Raw genomic sequence first — 21,762 nt, 5'->3', positions numbered from 1 at the left:
TTTTCATGTCAATTAAATCAGAATGCACTGAAGCAGTTCATAGGAATCCCACAGACTTTTTCTTTCTTGAATATGTTCTCTCAACTTCTCAGGAAGAAAATATCTCACCAACTGGGACAAATACTTTTCAAAATCATATTCCACTCACACCACTCAGACATTGTCTTAGATGGACCATGTACTGTGTATTTGTCAAGTAAAACTGGGGTGTGTCCTAGTACCTTTGCACAAGTTATTAAGACACCAAGTCAAATCACCACTACCAGTAATTCAGCCCAGCAAAACAGGAAGCTGAAACAAAGCACCTCTCTCTCTGACCAAACATAACTCTGCAATGTAGGAGATGTATTCATTTGCACATGCCTACCATAGGATTGCCTGGAAGAAATAGGAAGTGTCTAGCTACAAGAAAGTCTGGCTGTAAAACGCTTTAACTTTCATCAAGTAGAAGCCATAATAAAAATGTGCTTGTGGATTGCATTGATTTCTCAAGTAATTGCACAGCAAGTAATTTTTCAAATGACTGGACAGAAAGTGCATTAGATGTTACAACTAAGGCTGTATGTTAGTAATATCAAACCCAGAACATGAACAGAGTAGATCAAAATTGGAGACAAGGTACTATGGACAGAAAGGACCAAAATGAAGAGCCCTGCTATTTATCCATGGATTTCGATCAGTAACATTATTATTCAAGCTATCTCTTTGCAAGAGAACTCCATCTCAGTAAAATACTCGCACCCTTCAACCCTCTTTTACACAGCACATAGAAAAGTTATTTATTAGGATTTTGGAATAGTGGGATGAAGTAGAAACATTGAGAATAGTCCGGAAACATCGAGATTTACAATCATTTTTAAGACTCACCGCAAACTGGCCTGATAGCTTCCCCTGCTGAATGACTGAACATTCTCAAGATTTGGCTCAACCACATTATTCTCTGCTGCTGCAAAGTATAGTATAGAGAGCTCTGAAATTAGTGCCAAAATTGAATACAGCCTGAATACACTGTGGTTCTGCAAAAAAGTGCATAGCCTCCAAGTCATAAATGGAATACTTTGTATAAGGAAAGGGGAGTAATATAACCTTGCTACTCAACCTACATGTTTCACAAGTTTTATATTTGTATTTGACATAATGACGTTAACTGAATATTAGCCCAAGGACCATCTCACTTCAGACGTGACTGCTAAACATTTTTACCTATTTTAAGTCTGCAATTGCTCTCTTATTTCAACATAATAATATCCAATGCATGCTTCACAAAAATACAATGGATCATTCTATTGAACCTTGATTTCCAGAAGCTTTAATTCAAATCTGCCTCTAGCAAAACAAATAGGATGATTTCAGCATAGTCTGTAATGTGCCTGAATCCCAAATGCAGCAGAACAGGACTTCTGGCACTCAGTGAAATTATAAAATGATGGATATTTCAGGTCAGAACTAATGTTTCAGGGCAGACTTATATTAGGAAGGTCTTTCAGTGCACATGCAGCAAAACCACTTTGGCCAGGGCCATCAGTGTATCAATTCTATGAATTATAAAAATCAGCCATAAAAGCAGAAGGAAAAAAAAAAAAAAAAAGGCATCTACTAGCCCTCCCAAAAGAAAGAAAGAAAAAAAAAAAAAAGAAAATCTGCATTCTGTGGGATTTTATAAAAGAAAACTATATGCTTACTTTGTGTTTCTTCTCTATTAGGTGCTGTGTCTCCTTTGCTTTGTAAGGTCACCAACATGAAATAAACCCCTTTCCTCTGCAGGAGTTCCTCGTGAGTTCCTCTCTCTACAGCCCTGCCGTGCTCAAAGCCGATGATGACATCGGCGGCTTTGATGGCTGACAGGCGGTGAGCGATGGAGATCGCCGTGCGGCCGAGGCGAGCCTGGGGGAGACAGCAACAGCGCCACTCGCAGCACAGCAGCCCGAAATGCTGCCCATGAGCTCTGCACCTAAAGGCTCGTCAAACTAACTGGCGTCCTTCTAGTGGGTTCAGCCCACTTTAGCTCCATCCACAGCCCGCAGAGGAGCATCTGTTTCTGGGCAAAGGGAGCTATAGGTTTCTGTTGATGTCCCAATGTAAGTAAAAATTATTCTCAGTCCATAATAGTAAGGTTCTACTTGTAATTTATAAAAGAGTTATTAAGGAATGCTTCTGACTGATTTGTTACAATTCAGGAGCACCCTCTGCAGAGTGCATTATAAATAATTTCTGCCCTTTCGAGTCTGATTTTTGCTATACTATAGCAAACCTTATGAAGTGCTTCTTGGACAATTGCTTCACTTTCATTATCCAGTGCTGATGTAGCCATATCCAGGAGCAGGATTTTGGGGTTTCGCACCAAAGCTCGAGCAATAGCTATCCTCTGTTTTTGACCTCCACTCATCTGGCTTCCACCCTCTCCAACATGAGTGTCAAATTTCTGTGTGAAGAAAAAAAAGTTAAAATTTTATAGAAAACAAAAAAGCCTGTTAAGATCCTGGTGAAGGTGGTGGTAAAATGTCTCAGATTTGTCCTTGGAGTAGACTTGAAACAAAAACATTGTTAGTGCAGCAGATTCAAAGAGCAACAGGTGAAATAACTTTCTTCATAATGTACAAGATCATTTTGCCTGAATCAGGTTTTCAACCCCATACCAAAAGTATGCAGTTAAAAAGGTGAGATGTTCTGGTTCAGCTCGAAACAGCTCTATCAGCAGAAGCTGAAATGGAGAGGAATCACCCACCCACTCTCCATCAGATGACAGACAAGCAAACTTTTCCTGGCCTTGTCTGCTGATGACCTGTGACTCATGAACACTGTCTGTGATTCATGGATACCATACTCTGACAGCACTAGGTTCAGGCAGAGAATTAAATAAACACACAGAGTCTGGCATATTGAGAGACAGGACCATTATATTCACTTAGAGATAAAGCTTTTTTATTCCCCCATTTCCATGAAATAAGTAGGGGCCTTTGAACAGCCTTTCAGTAAATATTTCCTGGAAGCCTCGAAATGCATAGATGGAGGATAAAGACAATGTACTAATATTAGTTAAGGGTACTTGAATCGTGTCAAACATTCACTGTTGTAACACGTCATTTCAGAAGCTACTTGGCCAAATAACATTCTAGGAAAGCAGAGAGCTCAATACCTACCCAATTTGGGCTTTGTAAGGAGGAATGATTGAAGCCCTGTCATCATTAGGGAAGAAACTGGAGAAGAAGGAACCTCCAGCTGGTTTACAGAGCTCATACAAGAAGGTGAGGTTGTGAGCATCAGTACAGACAGGTGAAGTAACAAATGCTGGCTAGTGAGAGGCTGAGCTCTACATTGCTTTTGGCCTGAACAGAAACAGATCTCCAAAACATGAAAAATACAAATTTTTAAACCATGCTATAATTATTCCCATAATATTGAATGTTGTGTTGATGATTCCTGAGGAATTAATTCTTTTCGGGGTTGTAGTTTGGGGTGAGGGGCTGGGGGGGGTTGTTTGCTTTCATAACTTCATGGCATACATGGCATAAGACATAAATGACTGTGATCAAAGGAAAGGCAGTTGCCTCCTATCTGAATTAATCTTATGTCCTTCCACTTGAGCACAGATTGCTGCAGGCTAGGAGGGACAAAAGGACAAAAAGATTCTTTTTTCTTACCAAATTCTGCCAAACACTTTCCTAGGCAGAGCATACCTGTGGTAAGTCCATGATGAAATTGTAAGCATTGGCCTGCTTGGCTGCTTGGATGATGTCCTCCATGGTAGCCTCGTCCCGGCCGTAGCGAATGTTCTCTGCAATGGTGGTGGCAAAGAGCACTGGCTCCTGCTCAACCACGCCGATCTGTGAGCGCAGCCACTGGATATTCAGGGAACGGATGTCATGGCCATCCAGCGTAATCTACAGTTAGAACATGGACACAAAATCAGGGAAAAAATCAGGGATGTTATGCCCTCCACTTCAGAGACAAAGAAGGACACAGTAGAAGTGAAGGGCCTGTGATGCTGTGTTTCCATGATCAGCATAAATATCAGATAAAGAAGGTGGTATAGTGGTAGTAGGAATATTGGCTCTCAGAGTTGTGCTCTTTGATTTCATTTTCCCTTTCTGCTTGGCACCAGAAATAAAACCAGGTGAAAAGTAATCATGAAAGTGATGATTATGTTATTTACAGTAATTTGTTTCTTTGTTTTTTATATGTTCAAATGCAGGTCAACATGTTCGTGCTTATCTGTTCCTATCTGATATAGGAACTCAAAATGGAATGAGATTTTGAATAGCTGTAATTCATATTCATAGCCAAGCCATTACTAAGTGGTAATTGCATATACTTAAGTGATATTATGGGTTAATGTTTAAATGTTCAATACGGTGTTTTCCAGGAAACATTTATCACTCCTGAATTATCATTTCTATAGGTATAGTTTTTACACAGATTTAGCACTGAATTTTTATTTTCTCCTAAACAATTTGCTTTTTCACATAATTGTTTTTAATAGACTACTAAGCACAGTTTTATAAAAGAAATGTGTAGGAAGATATTTCACTCATTTAAAAAATAATTGGGAAAAAAAAAGAAGAAATAAATGAAAAGGAAGTTGGTAGTATTGCTTCCCACCTTGGAGAAGAAACCAGCTATTCTTTCAGTTTCTGGGGCCAGAGAAACACTTTGTGGGCTGGGACACTCACCATGCCATCAGTGGGGTCATAGAAACGCTGGATGAGCTGTATTGTTGTACTTTTCCCAGCTCCACTAGATCCAACAAAAGCTGTTGTCTCTCCTGCTTTAATCACCATATTAAGGTTATCCAAAGTCTGGATAGGAAAAAAAAAAAGAAACAGAATCTATCTATTTTATTTCTCCACGGTCATACAACCAAGTGAGTATATTTTGTATCTTAAAGTAAAGATTCAAAGTAATTTTACAAAATTCAGAAAAGTATTATGAAGAAAAAGGACAAAGCAAGCCACATTTACTCTGTTTGAAGACTTTGTAGATGCAGAGTACACATTTCTACAACAGGCAGGCAGATTTTGACCTTTCATTGTTCCTGTTCTTTATCATTAAGAACTAGTCAAGTTAATACACTAGAGAAGTTAATTAATTATATTATCTTTAAAGAACACTCTGTGTGTATTGTGAATGTATGTTACAGCATAAATATTAAGAGTATAACCATGATATTTTGTAGAAAAATCTGATAAAACATGTGCTTCCATCTTTAGAAATAATAGTACTAATATGCTTGTCCAAAAACATGCTTTTCCAAGGAGAATTTGCCAATTCAAACACAGGAGTGGATAAAGAGTGGGATATACAGCCTACCCTCCTGTCCCTTTCCTAGCCTTTTAATGGGTCACATGGTGCATCCCCAGGGTAATGGAAGAGTTTTATAAAATCTCCTTGAACCATTCAGTTTATTACTTTGTGTTCCGTCTCGTACACATTGATACAAGGGCATCACTGATTGCAAGAGAAGCTGTATGCAGGTGAATTTGCCCAAAATTACTGGGAGTTTATGTTCAGCAGCAAGGAATATGCAGATGTGACAATGGATATGTCAGAATGGTAAAATAAGCCAAACAGTAAGCAGAAGAAGACTTTAATGGAAGAATTATTCAGTCTACTTTTAAGCAAAGACTCTGGGCCTCTGGCAAACAATCTCTACGGAAAATCTAGAAATTGCTGGCACAACCAGGATATTTTTCTTGTTTACAATAATTGTGTTCACAGCATGGGTGATGAATAATTACCTTTATGTCTGGTCTGGATGGATAATTGAATGTTACGTTATGAAATTCAATTTCCCCTCGTACTTTATCCAGCTTGTAGCCATCTTCTGACATGCAGTCAATGGTGGGTTTCTACGATGAAATTTATTGGGTTATTTATTTGCTGTTAAACAGTCAACAGTGCTGCAGTAGATAAACAGAATCCCATACAAAGCCATGGCACTTCTGATTGAGCAGCACTTGGCTGCATGGAGCCAGCTGCAAGCTCTGTCCCAGGGATAGCAGGCAAGGGACATGGAATTGAGGGCCAGAGTGATGTTGGCACTGGTGGGTAGCACAGACAAGAAGGATGCACCCTCTTCTCATTGCAGGCTTACTGCAAATACCACAGCCAAGCACTCAGGCAGTTTTGGCTGGAACTGAGTAGCTGACTGAGATATTTTGACTAAGCTAATTTAGCCAGCTCCTCAGGGATAAAATGGTACTACCTCACTCAAAAAGCTCATCCTCTCATAGCACCGAACAACCAATTTATTGCTGAAAATCTTCAGGCCTTGCCACTTGGCAATTAAAACATCCATCATTGTGCACCCAGTCCTAAGAGCTGAAATACTGTAGTTTCCCTAAGAAGTGCTTCAGGTCTCACATACTTTTGGCCAGGTGTTGGGTATTGTGGATTTCTACACATGAGCAGAGAACTAAGAAATTTGAGGAATCGCAAAGAAATAAAATTTTCTAAGGATAGATTTCTGAAGCATGGAATACAAACAGTAAATTAAAATATAGCAATGAATGTTTGATAACTGAAATGTGCATGCCTTTTTAATATAGCCTAACAGATTGAAAGGAAAGTTAAAATGAGAAATGTGTATGTTCTAAGATGTTAAGAACAGCTACAAGATTGGTTTCACTTTAGGAATATAACTTACTTAAAATCTGATACTAATCTGTGATGAAGTTTCCCTGATCCTGCAAATGGGAACCTCAACATGACTAGTTTTCTTGCCAGGGCAGAGCTGTGCTTGTACTGTCTAATCATAAATCTACAAATATGGCAAGCAGATGGATCTAATTTTGTCATCCTTTCTCTAGATAGATGAAATGTGACGTTGGTTTGCTTTTTTTACCCTAAGGTTTTGTGATTCAGCCTTATCCTGAATATTGTGATTAATCCTTACTGTTGCAACTCTTTATGATTTTAATTTTTTTCTCAGAAAAAAATCCATAATCCATCTCTATTTTCAGTTCATTTTAGAGCTTTAGCTTATGAAGTGTATATGTTTTATCATTATTACAGAAGTTTGAAGGGTTACTAAAAACTGTTAGCATTACCATAGCCTTATGTGTTCTGCAGAAGACAAGCAGCATTTTAATGTGTTTACACAGCTTTCAGCACAATAAAGCTTGTCAGTGAACAGAGATAATACATACTTAAAGAAATCAACAGTATACCTTTCCAACCACTAAATTTATAAAGTATAGAAAGGAATCAATAAATTTCAGTGGCATCTCAGGGTCTCTCATACAATTGTTTCAAGTATCTGTTTAGATAATATTGTGATTAACATTTATGACAGCTGCATGAGCAGTGCCTGTGCTCATTTGGTCCCATTTTTGCTCAGGGTAGCTCTGGGACAGGTGACAGAGGGCACCTTCACCACTAATGCCAACAGAGCCACAGCTTTTGATGCCATCTGGAGTCTGGTAGCTATGGGATGGCTGCTGCAAGTGTGGTTGCAGAGTGGCTATTACTGCCTGCAGTACACCTTCCATGGGCCAGCACTGGTAAATAACTGCCTGTAAGGAGAAATGGGAACAAGGAACAGCAGCAGCTGAGGTAAAGCTTCAGAACTCACAACCAGGCCACTTTAGAAATCTGTTCAATGCGTTCTTTGAGTCCATGTGCATCCCACTAGACTTTTCTGTTGCACAGTCAGTTTTTCCTTAATCAGACTCATTTTTCCTCATTTACACTGCAGATAAAACTAGTACCACTTCAGGCATATTTAATTATTTTTGCACTACAAAGTAACACAGCTTAGAAATGCATTACTTACTTTATCTATTGTCTCAAAAATGTTTGTTGCAGCCCCACGACCAGTGGCAAAGGCTTCCAGACAGGGAGATGCCTGGCCAAGATTTAATGCTCCTATTAAAACACCAAAGAAAACCTGAAGAAGTGGAAGAAGAAGTTAACAAAATATGACATCACATTTTTACTATAGCTTACAGCTTTGACCAGCAAACCCAACTACAGTAGCTTTATGACTTCTCGTGCATCTACTGAACTGAAGTGATCCACTATATGAGCATTATTAGCCAACAAGAAAGCAAATAAATGCATTTCAGAAGGCATTTTTGCTGTCTTTTACAGATCTGCTTGAGGCTGAAGGAAATCAACTCATATTTGTCTTTGCCTAAAAAAGTTTGCATCTAGGTATTTGCTGAGATGCCACTGATGTATTTTTAAGCCACCTCAGTTTGACTGGGTGCCTTTTCCTTGAAACAAGATCTAGAACAGGACATTGGTGGGAATTAGATTATTTCAGGGATGCCTTTCACCAGTAAGCAAAAATAGAAAGAAGCTTAAACCACTGTATTACAATCTTTGTATATTGCAGCTCCTGGGTGATCCAACACTTGCAAAGCTTACTTTTGAAGGAAGTACCAGCTATAGAGAATATTTTTTCTTTGTCTCGCAGAGAAATGAACTGTAAGAGTTGCTACAAACACTGGATAAGCCACTTTTTGATGTGAAAATATTCTATCATTTTGGGTGAAGAGTTTCTACAGGTAAGACATACCCAATGGGCTCACAGTTTTGTTATTTTCTAAGAACCAAAATGAAGAGTTACTCACTAATAATCCCCTTCTGAAAGCCCAAGGATCCCCTTTTTGCTTAAGCCTAGGACAGCATGAGAGAAAATGAGCAACAGCATCTGCTCTTCCTGGAAAGACTGACAGACAATAAAGGCAGCTGGATAGAATATTGAATATCAGAGGACCCTTGAGTCCAAGAATTCAGCCCTGGTGTGTGGCCTTGTGATCAGAAGCAAGTGAAGCTGTAGCACATCAACTAAAATACAAAAGTGTTTGTTAGAGATTTCCTAAGAGCTGCCAATACTTCATTTCTATGAAAGGCTTTTATGAAGGTTCTTAAATATAGACAGGAACTAAGACTGCAAATGCTGGCAGGGGCTTCAAAGAACAGGACACTGCAAGGTGGTGAACAAAGGGAAGGTAGAGGCTTATTTAGCACTTGTGTGGCACATAGATGCAAATTATTTCATTGTCTGTGTCTGCATTGTATTGTAAGCATAGCTTATTCTTCTCAGTGCTACCATATGGGGTGTGCTTTTGAACACTTTTTCACAGTTTTTTTTCCTAGAATTTGCTCTGTTTAATTCTCCTTAGTTTTTCAATTACAGAGGTGTTTTGGCAGAACAGGTTATAAGGGTTGGACGATGCCTTTGGTGTAGGCTTTTGGTCCATTTTGTTGCTTTATTGTGGGTGCTAGTTTGAACATTCACCCTGCACATAAGGACATGGAATGCTGTGTCTGGTATGTAACCATTTGCTCTAGCTTGGCCTGCAAATTCTGCCAAGAAGCAATCAAGGACCCAGCTACACTTTTGGATATAACACAAACAGAACTCAGGATCAATGGGGCAAAGCGTGTAAGGAAACACTAAAGTTGAGAAAGAAATAACAGTACATGGGACTCAGTTCTCCTTTGCAGTATGATGATGTTTACTGGGAATATCCCTGTAGCTAAAGTGGAGGAATCTACTGAATGCACACTGTGCACTGCACATGTCTTTGCTGGGATGTAGAGATCATGCCATACATTTACACTCAGCTTTACTACCAACTGATTTTCTTGCAGGAATGAGTCTTAAAGCAAGGGGGTTCTAAGCCTGTCAGAGTCCATCATGGACATGAAGGAGCATGTTCTGTACACCTGGCAGAAGAAGGAGGGAAGGCAATACTTAGTACATCTTAATGCAGTATGGTGGCTGTATGACTTTTTGAGAGAGCAGGAAAAGCATATTTCAATGTTTTGTATCTAGAAATTCCCCCTACTGCCCCCTGCCAAACTAGGAGTGTATGGTAGAAAATATGAAGTAGAAGAAAATGACTGGAAGCTGTGAGGAAGCGCATAAGGGACTCTCTCTCCATTGGCAGCTAAAGTTTTTCAGCTACAGGGTAGCTCCCCACTGTTTGCCATTTGTCATTTGGAAACACCGGACTATAGCAAGGCAAAGAAATTGCTGATTTTGTTTTTCACAGCACTGCCTCATATCAACTATGGGTATTGAGAGCAGGTGCAAATTATTTCCTCCTTGAACAGAATGACTCAGGTTTACTATGTTCTCAGGGTAATTTGCCAAGTTCCATTTAGCAGGAAACTTTGCATTATGTGCAGCAGGTGGTTGGGAACTCTGATGGTATGCAACAGACAGAGAAGGAACAAAAGCAGATGTCTCGTCAGAATACCCAGAACCTACTAAGGCTCAGGAAAAGTTCTGAGTTTGGACTGGAGTCTGCCATTTGGGCAGTGCTGGCTTAAGCAAGCAACCAAAATCCCTGTAGATGTTGGCTTTGTTGCATTGGGGCCAGAAGTGTCTGAAGCACCTACTGAGCAGAAGTGAATGCACGAGTGCCATGCAGGTTAACACAGTTTTTGTACATGCTGCAGGAGCCACAGCCAGGTGTGTTTTTATCTGCATACATGTTTACATGGCCTTTGTAAAAACAAAAGAACAGGAAATGGTTTCTCAAAGGAACACAAAGTGTTCATGAGAAATTAGATGTGACAAGGCTTTCTTTGGTTAGGTGTCTCTTTACCAAAACATTTTTCATCATAAAATTCTTCAGAAAAGCCAACATCCCAGAAGCCCCATGCTGACCCACAAAATAGGAAAAGCTAGTTTCAGGCCTTTGATAGTTTTGTGGGCTGTCAAATGAAGGCATTATTCTGATAACCATAGGTAATATTCAAAATATTTAAAATAAACATAGATTTTTTTAAAATCTTATCCACTTGTGTCATACATATAGTGAGTAATGATCTTTAAAAGACATAAATAATGTTTGTTACTATGGAGCCACCAGATACCAGAACAGATGTGTGTTCCAGAATTATTATTTTAAGAACAGTCCAGAAAAGTTGCATCAAGCTAAAATGAGTACCTGCAGAAGAGTGCCAGGTGAATATTCTTCTTCCTCAAGGACAAGTTTAGAGCCATACCAAAAGGCTAATGCATAACTCAGAAAAATTATACACCACATGTAACCACTGAATAATCCCATTATCATTCCTTTTCGAATTCCCCAGTGCTGAGCAAACACCAAGTTCTTATCATATCTGTCAAAAGAGAGAAAAATAAGGGGGAATTAAATAAATTTGACAGTAATTTCCAAATGAGCAAAGATCATATGAGGCAACTTTGATGACTCAGCAGAATGTCCACACATAAGGTCGAAACAGAATCACTCTGAAGTCAGAGATCACTGCTGAAACCAGCAATGCTCCCAGATCATTAAAACCTTTTATGTTCTAGTGTAACAAGCACAAGAAAAGCCACACTCATTACAGATACCTCATCATGGGGTTTGGAGTTTTAGCAGATTAAAACAGGATTTGAGAATCTGGCCAACACTCCAGAGCACATCCTACAGCCATATTATGTTTTCATAGAATTTAAGAGAAATTTGCAGAAGAAAAACCTGATGGTTTTCTGATGAAAAATGATGTCATGATTAAATGTCATCATGAGGATGTCCTGATGAAACTAATTCTCCTACTTAGCTTGAAACTACTCAAAGTTTTCAGATATGCTGCATAAGTGATACATCAGACAGCATTTAGGGAAAAATTTGACAGAATGTTCCTACAAATAAGCATGACTGAAGATAGTATTGCTGATGCTTTATTTCACTGACAGACTGAATTATAAAACTAATTCTGCATAATTACTTGAAACCTAAATTTCTGAAACATACATGCATATAAGTTTCAAAGCTACTAGATAGTCATAGTTGAAGAATATAGCAATTATTTGTTATGCATCTGATGTGCATTACAGCATTACATTGCTTCAGGAAAAAGAAATCAGAGACCTTAGAGTTTATTCAAACAAACCTTTCAACTTCTTTCTTCTCCCCACCAAAAGCAGCCACTGTTCTGATGGATGAGAGCACTTCGTCAGCCACAGCTCCAGCTTTTGCATAAGCCTTTAATTCTCGGCCTGTTAGTTTTGCCACAGCCTAGAAAAGCATAAGCAGTGCTGGTTACACCTGAACTTCAGGTACAGATAAGGACAGAGATGAGCAATGCTGGCTATCACCCTGTGCTGGCTGCTCTGCACTGGGTCACCTCCTGTGCTCCAAGCAGGCTTTTATTAGGCATGTTGCACATTCTAAGACTTAGCTCTTCTAGTGCCAGGGCATACACCTTTGTAGCATATGTTTTGCAACAGCTCTGCTCCAAGTAGCTAGAAAGAGCAGCTGACAACTCCTGCTTGCCCTGCCTCCCTCCCTCCCTCTCTCTGCTGTAACTAGGCAGAAGCAGATTGCACACTGAGGGTTTGTGCCCAGTGGGAGGAAGGGGGAGCTTAAGTGCCAGGAGCAGCCCTTTAACCGTGGCAGATCTCAACTTTATGGTAACTGTAGTGGTGGGGGAGGATAAAAACAGATGTTGCCACCACTGTGCTTTGTTTCATGGGCTGATAGCAAACAGGTCCCTACACAGCAACCAAGAGCTCACTGGATGCCAAAAGCTTACTTAGACTCAAAAAACTGCTCAAATTAATGGATGAAAATGTAGTAATTGACAATTCTACACAGAGATACCACACTGACTTGGGAATGAGATATCATTAGAAAGCGTAATGTGTCAGCCTTTCCTTTCTCTTTCCAAATACTCTATCCCTTGCATCTATTAGTCCTTTTTGAAGACAGGAAACCAGGCCAGATTGACTTTGGGTCTATTTTCTTCATGGTATAAAACAAAGACTTGGGCTGGAAAGGCTCATAATGAGGAAAACCTTAAAAGTAGGTATGTGTCTGGAAAGAGATGGGTAAAGTAAGAATGGAAATGGAGAAAATTACAAAGATAAAGGGGAATAAGGTGGAACAAATGAAGAAAAAACATTTTGGGTTTTATTTCATTCCCTGCCAAGTTTCTGCTCTCCCACTTCACATGAGTCATTATTCATATCAGCTACTTGCAGCCAGCACAAGGTACTAAAGGAGAGCTGGAGGACAAGAAATTAGTCACAGTTACATTAGATGTTTGATAGCAAAATTATAGCAAGCTGTTCCTGATGGAAAAGAAATGAGATTGCCAGAGGACTGAACTCAACAAGAATAAAGAAGATGAGCAGGAATTACCCAGCCCTGCTGATTGTGGGAGAGGAGATGAAAGGGAAGAACATCCTGCAGTTTCCCTTTTCACTGTCCTTTGTACAGTGCCAGGAAGTTTGTAGGAAGTGGATGGAGAAGTAGAACAGGAACAACTGGAGAAGGTGCAGCAGCTTCTGGGAGCAGGGACAGTTTGAGGTAAGTTTGAGTAGTTGTTTTTAACCATTTTATGTCTCTGAAACTTAGCACCCATAAAAGTCACTCATTTACATAGAGAAATCAAGTCCTGTATCTTGTAGCCATCTAAAGCAGGTGTGTAGTAATTGAGAAAGGTAAAGACCAACTTCTGATCTCAGCATTAATACCCATCCACAGGACCCCCAAGAAGGTAAGCTTACACTCCCCTCTTAGAAGCAGGATTTTCTACTCTGGGAATCAGAAAAAAAAAGTGAGAGCAAAGCCCACCTCCCCTCTAGCCCACCTCTCCCTCCATCCTTCCCTCTCCCTCAGTGCTACTGGGACCATCATCTGTCTCTCTTGACTTTAAAGGGGTGTGATCACCTTCACCAATCCTCACAGCTTTCTGGCCAGATCTTTCCTGTTCATTATTGCTCAATGGGAACCTTTCACAATTCACTTACCAAGCCATAGAGAGCTGCTCCAACCCCAAGCAGAGGGCTGACTGCAATGATAACCAAGGTCAATTTCCAGCCACTGACAAAGCCCAGGAGGAATCCACCTACAAAGGTGGTTATGCGCTGGATGAAGATTGCTACTTGATCAGCAATAGCCTCATTAATTTTGTTAACATCACTGGAAAACAATAACAGCAACAAAAATCAACAGAAGAGTGGTGAGCATAACTTCAGTTTGTGTTGCAGGTCTTGGCCACATTTGGGTCAGTTGCTTTTCACAGGAGAGGGCCCATCCTCATCCCTATTCTTTCACCATTACCCCATATAAAGACCCTGGAGTAGAAAGAGAAAAGCTGATGCCTTTGCAATGGAGAAGCCTTTTAGGCATGAATATTGGAGAAGATATACTGTCCTTTCCCAGGAAATGTTCTGGCAGCAGACTGATTCACTAGCTGTCTCTTCCTACTGTGCCCCAGCTGATTCAGGAAGTGTGCACTGGCAGCCAAATTACAGATCACTCTGAAATGACTGGGCACAAAAGGAGAAGAAAGGAGAGGGCAAACTGGAAAAAAAACCCACCCCAAAACCCATCTAACCCACCACCCACCCACCCACACATTTGCTGTCAGACAAGTCATGAAAGGGAAATAATTGAGGTTCAACAGTTATGGTACTTAGTTCAAAGATGGGAGAGCTAATCAGTCTGGTTGCTGCTCTCATGAACATAGCTGTATTTCTACCAAAAGGTGTTTGTCACATGCCTGGTTATTTGCATTCTGCAGTGTTTGGAAGGAATTACAAAATATTTTCTGTAGCATATGAGTTTCTTAGATTACTTACTCAGAAATTCTGGTGTTCAGTTCTCCTACAGATGTACAGTCAAACCAGCCTATATCCATTCGCATTATTTTCCTGAAATAAGCTTTCCTGATTTTCTGTATCTGACGAGCTGCAGACATAACCCAAAAGCAGATCTGGGAAAAGCACAAAATAGCTGATAATTGCAGTAAAAAGTCTTTCTACTCCCAACAAATCAGAAAAAGCAATTTGACTAGAATGGGAAAGGCTGTTGATAAAATTACTATTCAGGTAAAATACATTCTGGCTACATAGACATGATAGCTGTTTTGGTCTTTAAATACTCCAACAATTTTATATAGCCTCTGGATCAGGCATTTGTCTCAGTTCTGATAAAATGGGTAAAGAGGCAAGTTAAATTATTTATGCTGTTACATGACTGCCATATGGACAACATTTTTTCCATCTACAAATAGAAGTAATACAGAGATGGCAGCCATCCTACCTCTGCAAAATTCTTGGGTAGTTTTCAGGAAGAAGATTGACAAGGATGTTTGCGATTATAAAAAGCTTCAAAAGCCATGGGCCATTCAGCAGACTTCGCAGGAATCATCCAAGCTTTTGACTCACTTCAGTCATAAGGACCAAACAATTACTACAGAATATGTAGGGTATAATTCTTGTTCAACATTAGCTTTACACTAGTATTGCTCTGTAATATCTCTGTAACAGAAACAGGGCTCAACACAGCTGAGATGCCTACTGGGAATCTGCATGCCCTTCAGCTGTTATTTTTGGAGGGCATGTGGATTCCATAGTGGCTACACTTGATCAAGTATTGCTTGTGATGTGGGTAAAATGCATCCTTTTACAAAGGTATGCATGCCCAAATCCTAGGAGCTCTCAGATTGCCAGAGCTAACATATTTCAGTGACGGAATGAGAACTGAAAGCATCTGTTCTCCTCAAATAAGTAGCTAAGCAGTTAAAACCAACATAATAATTATAAATTTAACTATTTAGTGATTTAAACTCTGAACTCAAAATGGAAAACAAAATACTGACTTGGAGGTATCCTAACACAAGTATGGCACAACCAATTCCTGCATAGTATCCTGCAAACTTGGTCATTTCCTGTTCAATGTCCAGCAGCCTGAAAAAAGGAAAAGGAAAAAAAAGGAAAAAAGAAGTAATACTTTTTTAAGTTTCTCACAAGTTTCTAATCTGATCCTCAAGTTAGATTCAGACCAGGTGGAAGTCAGCTTGTTTTGCTAACAGAGGCATTGTTTCCCAATACCAAAGTTTTTGCAAGTGGCTGGTTTCCTTGTTCTGGCTGTTGCACAGGGGTTGGGAGCTGGCAGCTACCAAAAAAAGCTCCACCATGCTGCAGCACCCCTGTAGTCCCTAGGAAATGCCCCCAGACTGCCTGCTCCAAAGCAGCACAGGTGAGAGGGTGTTTCAGACAAGAGCTGCCCAACAAGTCTTCATTAGTTGTTGAATGTTCTTGCTTTATGCCAAGCAACTAATAACATTCAGATTTCAACTGCATTTTATAGGGAGAAGTGAGGGCTGCTTAAGTCAAATAAAATATTACTTTGTACCATAAACTTACTAATGTAAAATGATCATTTGTTTTGTTATACAAGTAGTAGTGATAATTACTCCTAATATCAGTGAAGGACACTGAATTGCTGCTTTTGCATTTAATCTACTTTGAAATAGGTTGTTATAGGTTATGCATTTAGAAAACTTTTTCAAAAACATGCTGCAGAACAGCAAATTTTATTTAACTTACCCAAAATTTTGTACCCTGAAATTTTAAGCCACAAGGGACCATTCTGCACCTGACTTGATCTCTGACAAAAAACTGTCATGGAAACAACTTAGGTTGTTAACCTAAGTGATCTGACACAGATATCCAGAACAATTTTACATGACAATTAGGATAGTGGAGCAGATCCTCCTAGTAACTGTGCCAAGGCATATGATAAATAAGGAGGTGACTGGTGACAGCTAGTGTGACTTCACTAAGGGCAACTCATGCTGGAAAAATTTGGTGGCCTTCTATGACAGAGGTACAGCATTGATGGATGAGAGAAGAGTGACTGACATCATCTACTAACTGGATTTGTGCAAAGCATTTGATACTATCCTGCATGACATCCTTGGGTCTAAACTGGAGAGACATTGTGGATGGACCACTCAGTGGAAAGGAATTAATTTATAATGGTGCACCAAGAAATGATTCTTAGGAAAGGTTACAGGTTCAAATTTGGCCTTTACAGAAATCTGTATCTGAATGAATTATCTGGACTCCATTTATTACATTTAATGGAAAGAAACAGCAAGTCTTATGGGGCAGTTCTTTTGATCTGCCTCAGACATCCCCCATAAGCTAAGATGAATTGCATTCTAGAAATGCTCATTTCTCTCTGGGACAAAAGTTTAGGTAACTTGCTCAGAAGTCAGCAGGCACCTACAGGTAACTAAGTTCTGACCAGAATGACCAGAAGTCATCACTACCTACAGTGTAATCAGAGAAAACAGATTAATGTACTCAGATATGTAACATATATATTTGTTATCCAAACAATCATAATCGAAGAGTATTCTTGCTGACAACTATAACTGAAAGACCAAGATCCAAGCTGACCTTCTGTCCCTCCAGATAATATCACCAGCTCAGAAACAGGACTATGTAACCAGAACCATCTTATGAACAAAAAATATAAGATTTAGAGGCTGAACAGAACCTTCAATAGCAATGCATTCTCTGACAAGCTGTAACAATGGGATATGATAACAATGATAGCATCCATACTTACCCACATCTTATTGTGGCGTTCTTTTCATTGTGATGAATAGTACCATTAACCCACACTATGGTGTTATTTACACATGTCTTGTTTGGGTCTTTAAGCTCTTGCATTTCAATGTCATATTCGATAAATGTGTCTGCCATTGCACCAAACACAAGCAGCACAGCTGGTTGGGCCACTCCGTGAACAACAGCACACAAACTACCAGCAACCATCATTAAAATCTCCATAGATGATGAAAATCGAAACTAAAGAGGGAAGAAAAAATTATGGTCTCTGTTGCAAGGCAGTCTTCATACTGGTTGTGTAATGATAAATCATAAATTAGGTGGATCAGATAAAAAAACATTCTCTTTAAATTTCAGAAGTATCTTCAACATAGAAAGAAGAAAAATCTCTCTGTCCAATCTATTCTAATTACATCTGTGATTACAGCCTCATAAATTATTACAAGCTTCCTTTTAACATGTGAATGAATATATTATCAGATAACATTAATAGCCCAATATCATTCTGCATGATCATCATTCCAGAAACTAGGTAAGAGATTAAAAATAGTAACTATAATTCATATATATAGTCTGCTTTGCAGATTTCCAGTGGAGAGAGTAGGAGGGGAGGAAAAAGCCTTAGGGCATTATGTAGAGACTCTGAATAGAGTCAGCCAATTTCTCAGAAGTCTGTGGTGCTGTGGTAGGAAACCAACTAAACATCTCAGAGCAAGTCTTCATAGCTAAAATTCATTCTAAAATGCTTTGGCTGAGCCAGGCTCTTAATCTGAGAGAAATGTGTAGAAAAGAGTTTTCACACAGGTAGCTCGGCAAAGATACAGTGGTTTAAGTTGCCTTTGTCATGATTGCATGAAATCTGATTCTCAGGGTGAAGTCAGCTGCAAATATATAGATTAAACTGTCCATATAGACTATCAGCATCAAATGCTATACATTTAAAAAATAGGAGTGTCAAGAGGAGTCGTAGCCTGCTGAAGAACCTGTCCAGGTTCTGTAGGTGCTATAATGTGCCCAGAGAAGAAAGGGTGGGAATTTACAGCATCACTGGAAAGGGACATTAGGGCAAAGCCAATATAAAGGGAAAACCAGTTAACACAAAAGATAAATAAATAAAACGTCCTTCTACAAAAAAAAAGAAGAAAACAAGGTCAGAAGAAAACTATACTTCTACCACTGTTTTACAAACCTTGCTCATAAGAAGCCTAGGAATTCACTTGATTTTTTTAAAAAGCACACAGAAAATGCACAGATATGTGATATCTGATCTCTCAGCACATCTGAAGCAAACATACTGTATTTACCAGCAGCACTTCAGGAGTTAAATATCTGTGCAAACCTCTCTGCTTGCCCTCTGTGGGGACAGACTGTTGTCTCCACCCAACCAGGAGCTGAGACACTCAGCCAGGTACATTGCAAGGGATGTTACTGCACCAGCCTGCTGCTACAGTCAGGGCTATACTTGTTTGGACACATTACAGACTAACTGACTGGTCTGTGTGCAAACCAGGAGTAGTAAGATCTCTTAGCTGCATGCTCTTGACTACATTTATTTTAAAATTTAGATTGGAATTACATCAAAGGCTAGATGTAACTCATACCATATGGTATTGCGCATCCACAAGTTTCCATTGCAACCAAATCTTCTAAAACCCATGGAACAATTATGAGGGAGCTAAATTATCTGCCAAATATCACACAGAAGATTTTTGGCAGAAATAAGAATGAACCAAGGTCACTTAAATCCCTGCTATGCAACTTACCTCATTTCCATATAAGTACCTGTAGCTTAAATATAATGTGTTTAATAGACATTTTTGGCACCAAACTGACAAGACAACAAGGGATTCTAGTGAATTCCCACTGAATTTTATTGGTAGGATTTCAGGCCAGAAGATTTAATCCTTAAAAGTTCAGCTTAGTCACAGCTATACCACAAAACAACCTTATTGGTTATTGTCACTTTTTCTGCAACACAATACACGTCAAATATTTATAAACATTGCTTTCATTACCAGCTGAAAGAAGCCAACATGAACACTGTTTTCTTTCTTCTTTGATGACCTTCAACAACAGAAAACATAAAATTATGAACTTGTATTTTAGTACTTATTTTGCTTCATATGCCAAGTATAAAGAATTGAACTTAACTCACTTTTCACTCTTCTTCTCTATAAAAGGTTCTTCATATGCGTAGAAATTTCTGGCAAAAAGGATAAGATTTTATATTATTACTTTTACTCTCTTGGTTGCTTCTCTAAAATTACATTTTACTTGAGACATTTTGCCCAGAATTTTAAGAGACAAGCTGTTTATTTCGGATTTCTTTGGAATCAGTGATTTGATAGTTCTTTGAAATTTTAGACAGAGACTAGAATGGAGGTTAAGTTAAAATTCTCTAAAGTTTATACTGTGTTCCATAAGCAGCTCCTCAGCACACTGTTCCTATAATGCAGATTGTGGGTTCTTTGAGGTCAGCTAAAGAAAAACCTACCACCCAAACAGTTGGTTAATCCTTCCTTTAAGACAAAGTTCCTGTTCCTACAGCAAGGGATCACCAGTAGCTGTGTACATTCAGTGATGAATGATAGGGATATTCTGTTTGTGGTGGGTTGGTTTGGTTTGGTTTTTAATGAAGCAAACTATTCAAGCTGTATTTGTCATAAACTGTTTTCAGAAACCAGATCCTAGAAAGCCTAAAGGAAGCTTTCCTTTGGGTATGTATGGATCACATGCACGTTACATGTGAAAGTCCAACAGAACTTGGGTTTCACGGTGGAAAGACGTGGTAGACTTCTAATACTGGGCTGGTGCTCTTTTAGATGGGCAACCTGACAACAGGAAAAATTAAGAGATACTCTGGTTTTCCTGTTCTAGAGGCAGCTCCCAGACTGGGTACACAATGTCAGAAAGAGTTGGCTCAAATTATAGTATTGTTACTGTCCAGCCTGCTACAGAGTTATCCAAAGGTCTAGAAAGGAGGAGGCTCTTAATTCCAATCAGACCTCTAATAATAGTTGAAGGTCAAATTCTCTAAATCATCCCAAATTTTAACTATCCAGAACTGTACACTTAAATCTTAGTATCTAAGACCTTTTGTTTTAAAATCTCACAGTTGAGTTTTAAGAGAAATTATCAAGTCTGGTTAAAATTCCTGAAAAAGTGATTCCTCAAACTAAAAACACGGAAGAAAGATAAATTTGAATATCAAAAACATTTTCAGAAGGAAGATCATATTGCTGGCATTTATGTTTTTAAAAGTTTCTAGGACTGCTTTGGTCTACCTGTTTCAGTTGTCTCAAATAAGGAGGTTCAACATTAGAGAACAGCTTTTTAAAAAAAATAAATATTCCATCAATTTGATCCAATAACATTAACTTCTTTGAATATTCCTAGAAATATTGATTGCTCCAATCATGTACATGACTTACCCTGATTTCTTGAAGCTGTTACCTGTGAAGGAAAATAAATGCACAATCTAGTTAATGATTATTGCTAAAGTACATAACCTTCTATAGACACGTGAAACATAAACTCTAGAAGTCCATGGGACCTGATCATTTGCATATTGCAGAGGAAAAATTGAAAAAAAGACAAGCTCTGATAAGAAGAGGGAATGCAGATTTTAGCATTAGCTAAGCTCATAGAATTAGCTCATAAGTATTCTGCTGAATACATATATGACTACAAATATGAGTGTTTGTTTGTTTGGAAGAAACTGTGTAAGATAGCATTTTTTACTTTTTTTTCTTCAATGGAACCCTTTTACTTGTACAGCAAAGTACTGAGTGTAAAAACCTATGCAGATACCTTGAACTTGTTTGTTTACCCATAAAGATTGTCCATAAGTAGGGATTATTACATATTTACAGAAAATTTTTGGGGGCAGCATACTTATGACAGCAGGTACCATATAACCCTATTTATATAACCCTATTTATTCCACAGATTATTTGCTTGTATTCTGTAGACTACTTCCTTTGCTTAGGCCACCCACCACATATTTTACATGCTTTATAACATAAGGAGGCGACTGAAGAATAAACTCCTTACATTTGCCATCTGAGTCAAAAGCATAATTATCCTCTCCCACTCTCTTGATGCTACGCAGAACTACTGGGTCAGACATGATGATTATTAACTTCAACCAAAAATCCTGAAAAGAGACAGGGTGTGGGGATGGGGAAAAGAGTATCAGCTTGCATTTGTCTGTGAACATAAAACAACATTGTATTAAACTCCCCCTTTGCCCTCATGATCCCAGGATGACACCACTGATTACAGCACAAGTTGTAACAGGACAGATGTCATGGACTCAGTGAAACCTCAGCATAGAAAAACACCTCAGAGAGTGCCCAACCCACCCCTGGCAGGCCTATGTGGAGGCTGCCCTGCAGGGCTTGGCAGCTCCTGGCAAACAGCCC

General features: G+C 39.0%; 1 protein-coding gene across 3 annotated transcripts in view; it reads right to left on the bottom strand.

Moving 5' to 3' along the window:
• Positions 1-21,467, bottom strand: part of ABCB11 (ATP binding cassette subfamily B member 11) — a 35,937-nt gene extending 14,470 nt beyond the window's left edge. Inside the window, exons 1-17 of one of the 3 annotated variants that reach the window (XM_054277651.1) lie at positions 21,392-21,467; positions 20,770-20,791; positions 19,494-19,541; positions 19,354-19,402; positions 17,337-17,578; positions 15,577-15,664; positions 14,555-14,688; positions 13,721-13,892; positions 11,860-11,984; positions 10,908-11,082; positions 7,772-7,885; positions 5,736-5,846; positions 4,671-4,796; positions 3,678-3,881; positions 2,252-2,422; positions 1,683-1,884; positions 868-946 (exon numbers count right to left, since the gene is read on the bottom strand). In XM_054277651.1, coding sequence (XP_054133626.1) covers positions 868-946; positions 1,683-1,884; positions 2,252-2,422; positions 3,678-3,881; positions 4,671-4,796; positions 5,736-5,846; positions 7,772-7,885; positions 10,908-11,082; positions 11,860-11,984; positions 13,721-13,892; positions 14,555-14,688; positions 15,577-15,664; positions 17,337-17,578; positions 19,354-19,402; positions 19,494-19,541; positions 20,770-20,791; positions 21,392-21,467 — 2,138 coding nt within the window. Of the gene's footprint in view, positions 1-867; positions 947-1,671; positions 1,885-2,251; positions 2,423-3,677; positions 3,882-4,670; positions 4,797-5,735; positions 5,847-7,771; positions 7,886-10,907; positions 11,083-11,859; positions 11,985-13,720; positions 13,893-14,554; positions 14,689-15,576; positions 15,665-17,336; positions 17,579-19,353; positions 19,403-19,493; positions 19,542-19,579; positions 19,596-20,769; positions 20,792-21,026; positions 21,061-21,391 lie in introns of all 3 variants that reach the window. The other 2 variants (XM_054277653.1, XM_054277652.1) reach the window with 2 other exon arrangements.
• Between the last annotated feature and the right edge of the window lie 295 nt (positions 21,468-21,762).

The sequence above is a fragment of the Melozone crissalis genome, unplaced genomic scaffold, assembly GCF_028551555.1.
Source record: "Melozone crissalis strain CALT ecotype California unplaced genomic scaffold, PUWL_Pcris_2 ptg000023l_1, whole genome shotgun sequence".
NCBI lineage: Eukaryota > Metazoa > Chordata > Aves > Passeriformes > Passerellidae > Melozone > Melozone crissalis.
The sequence above is the reverse complement of the archived record's forward strand: the minus strand, read 5'-3'. Positions and strand labels throughout refer to the sequence as shown.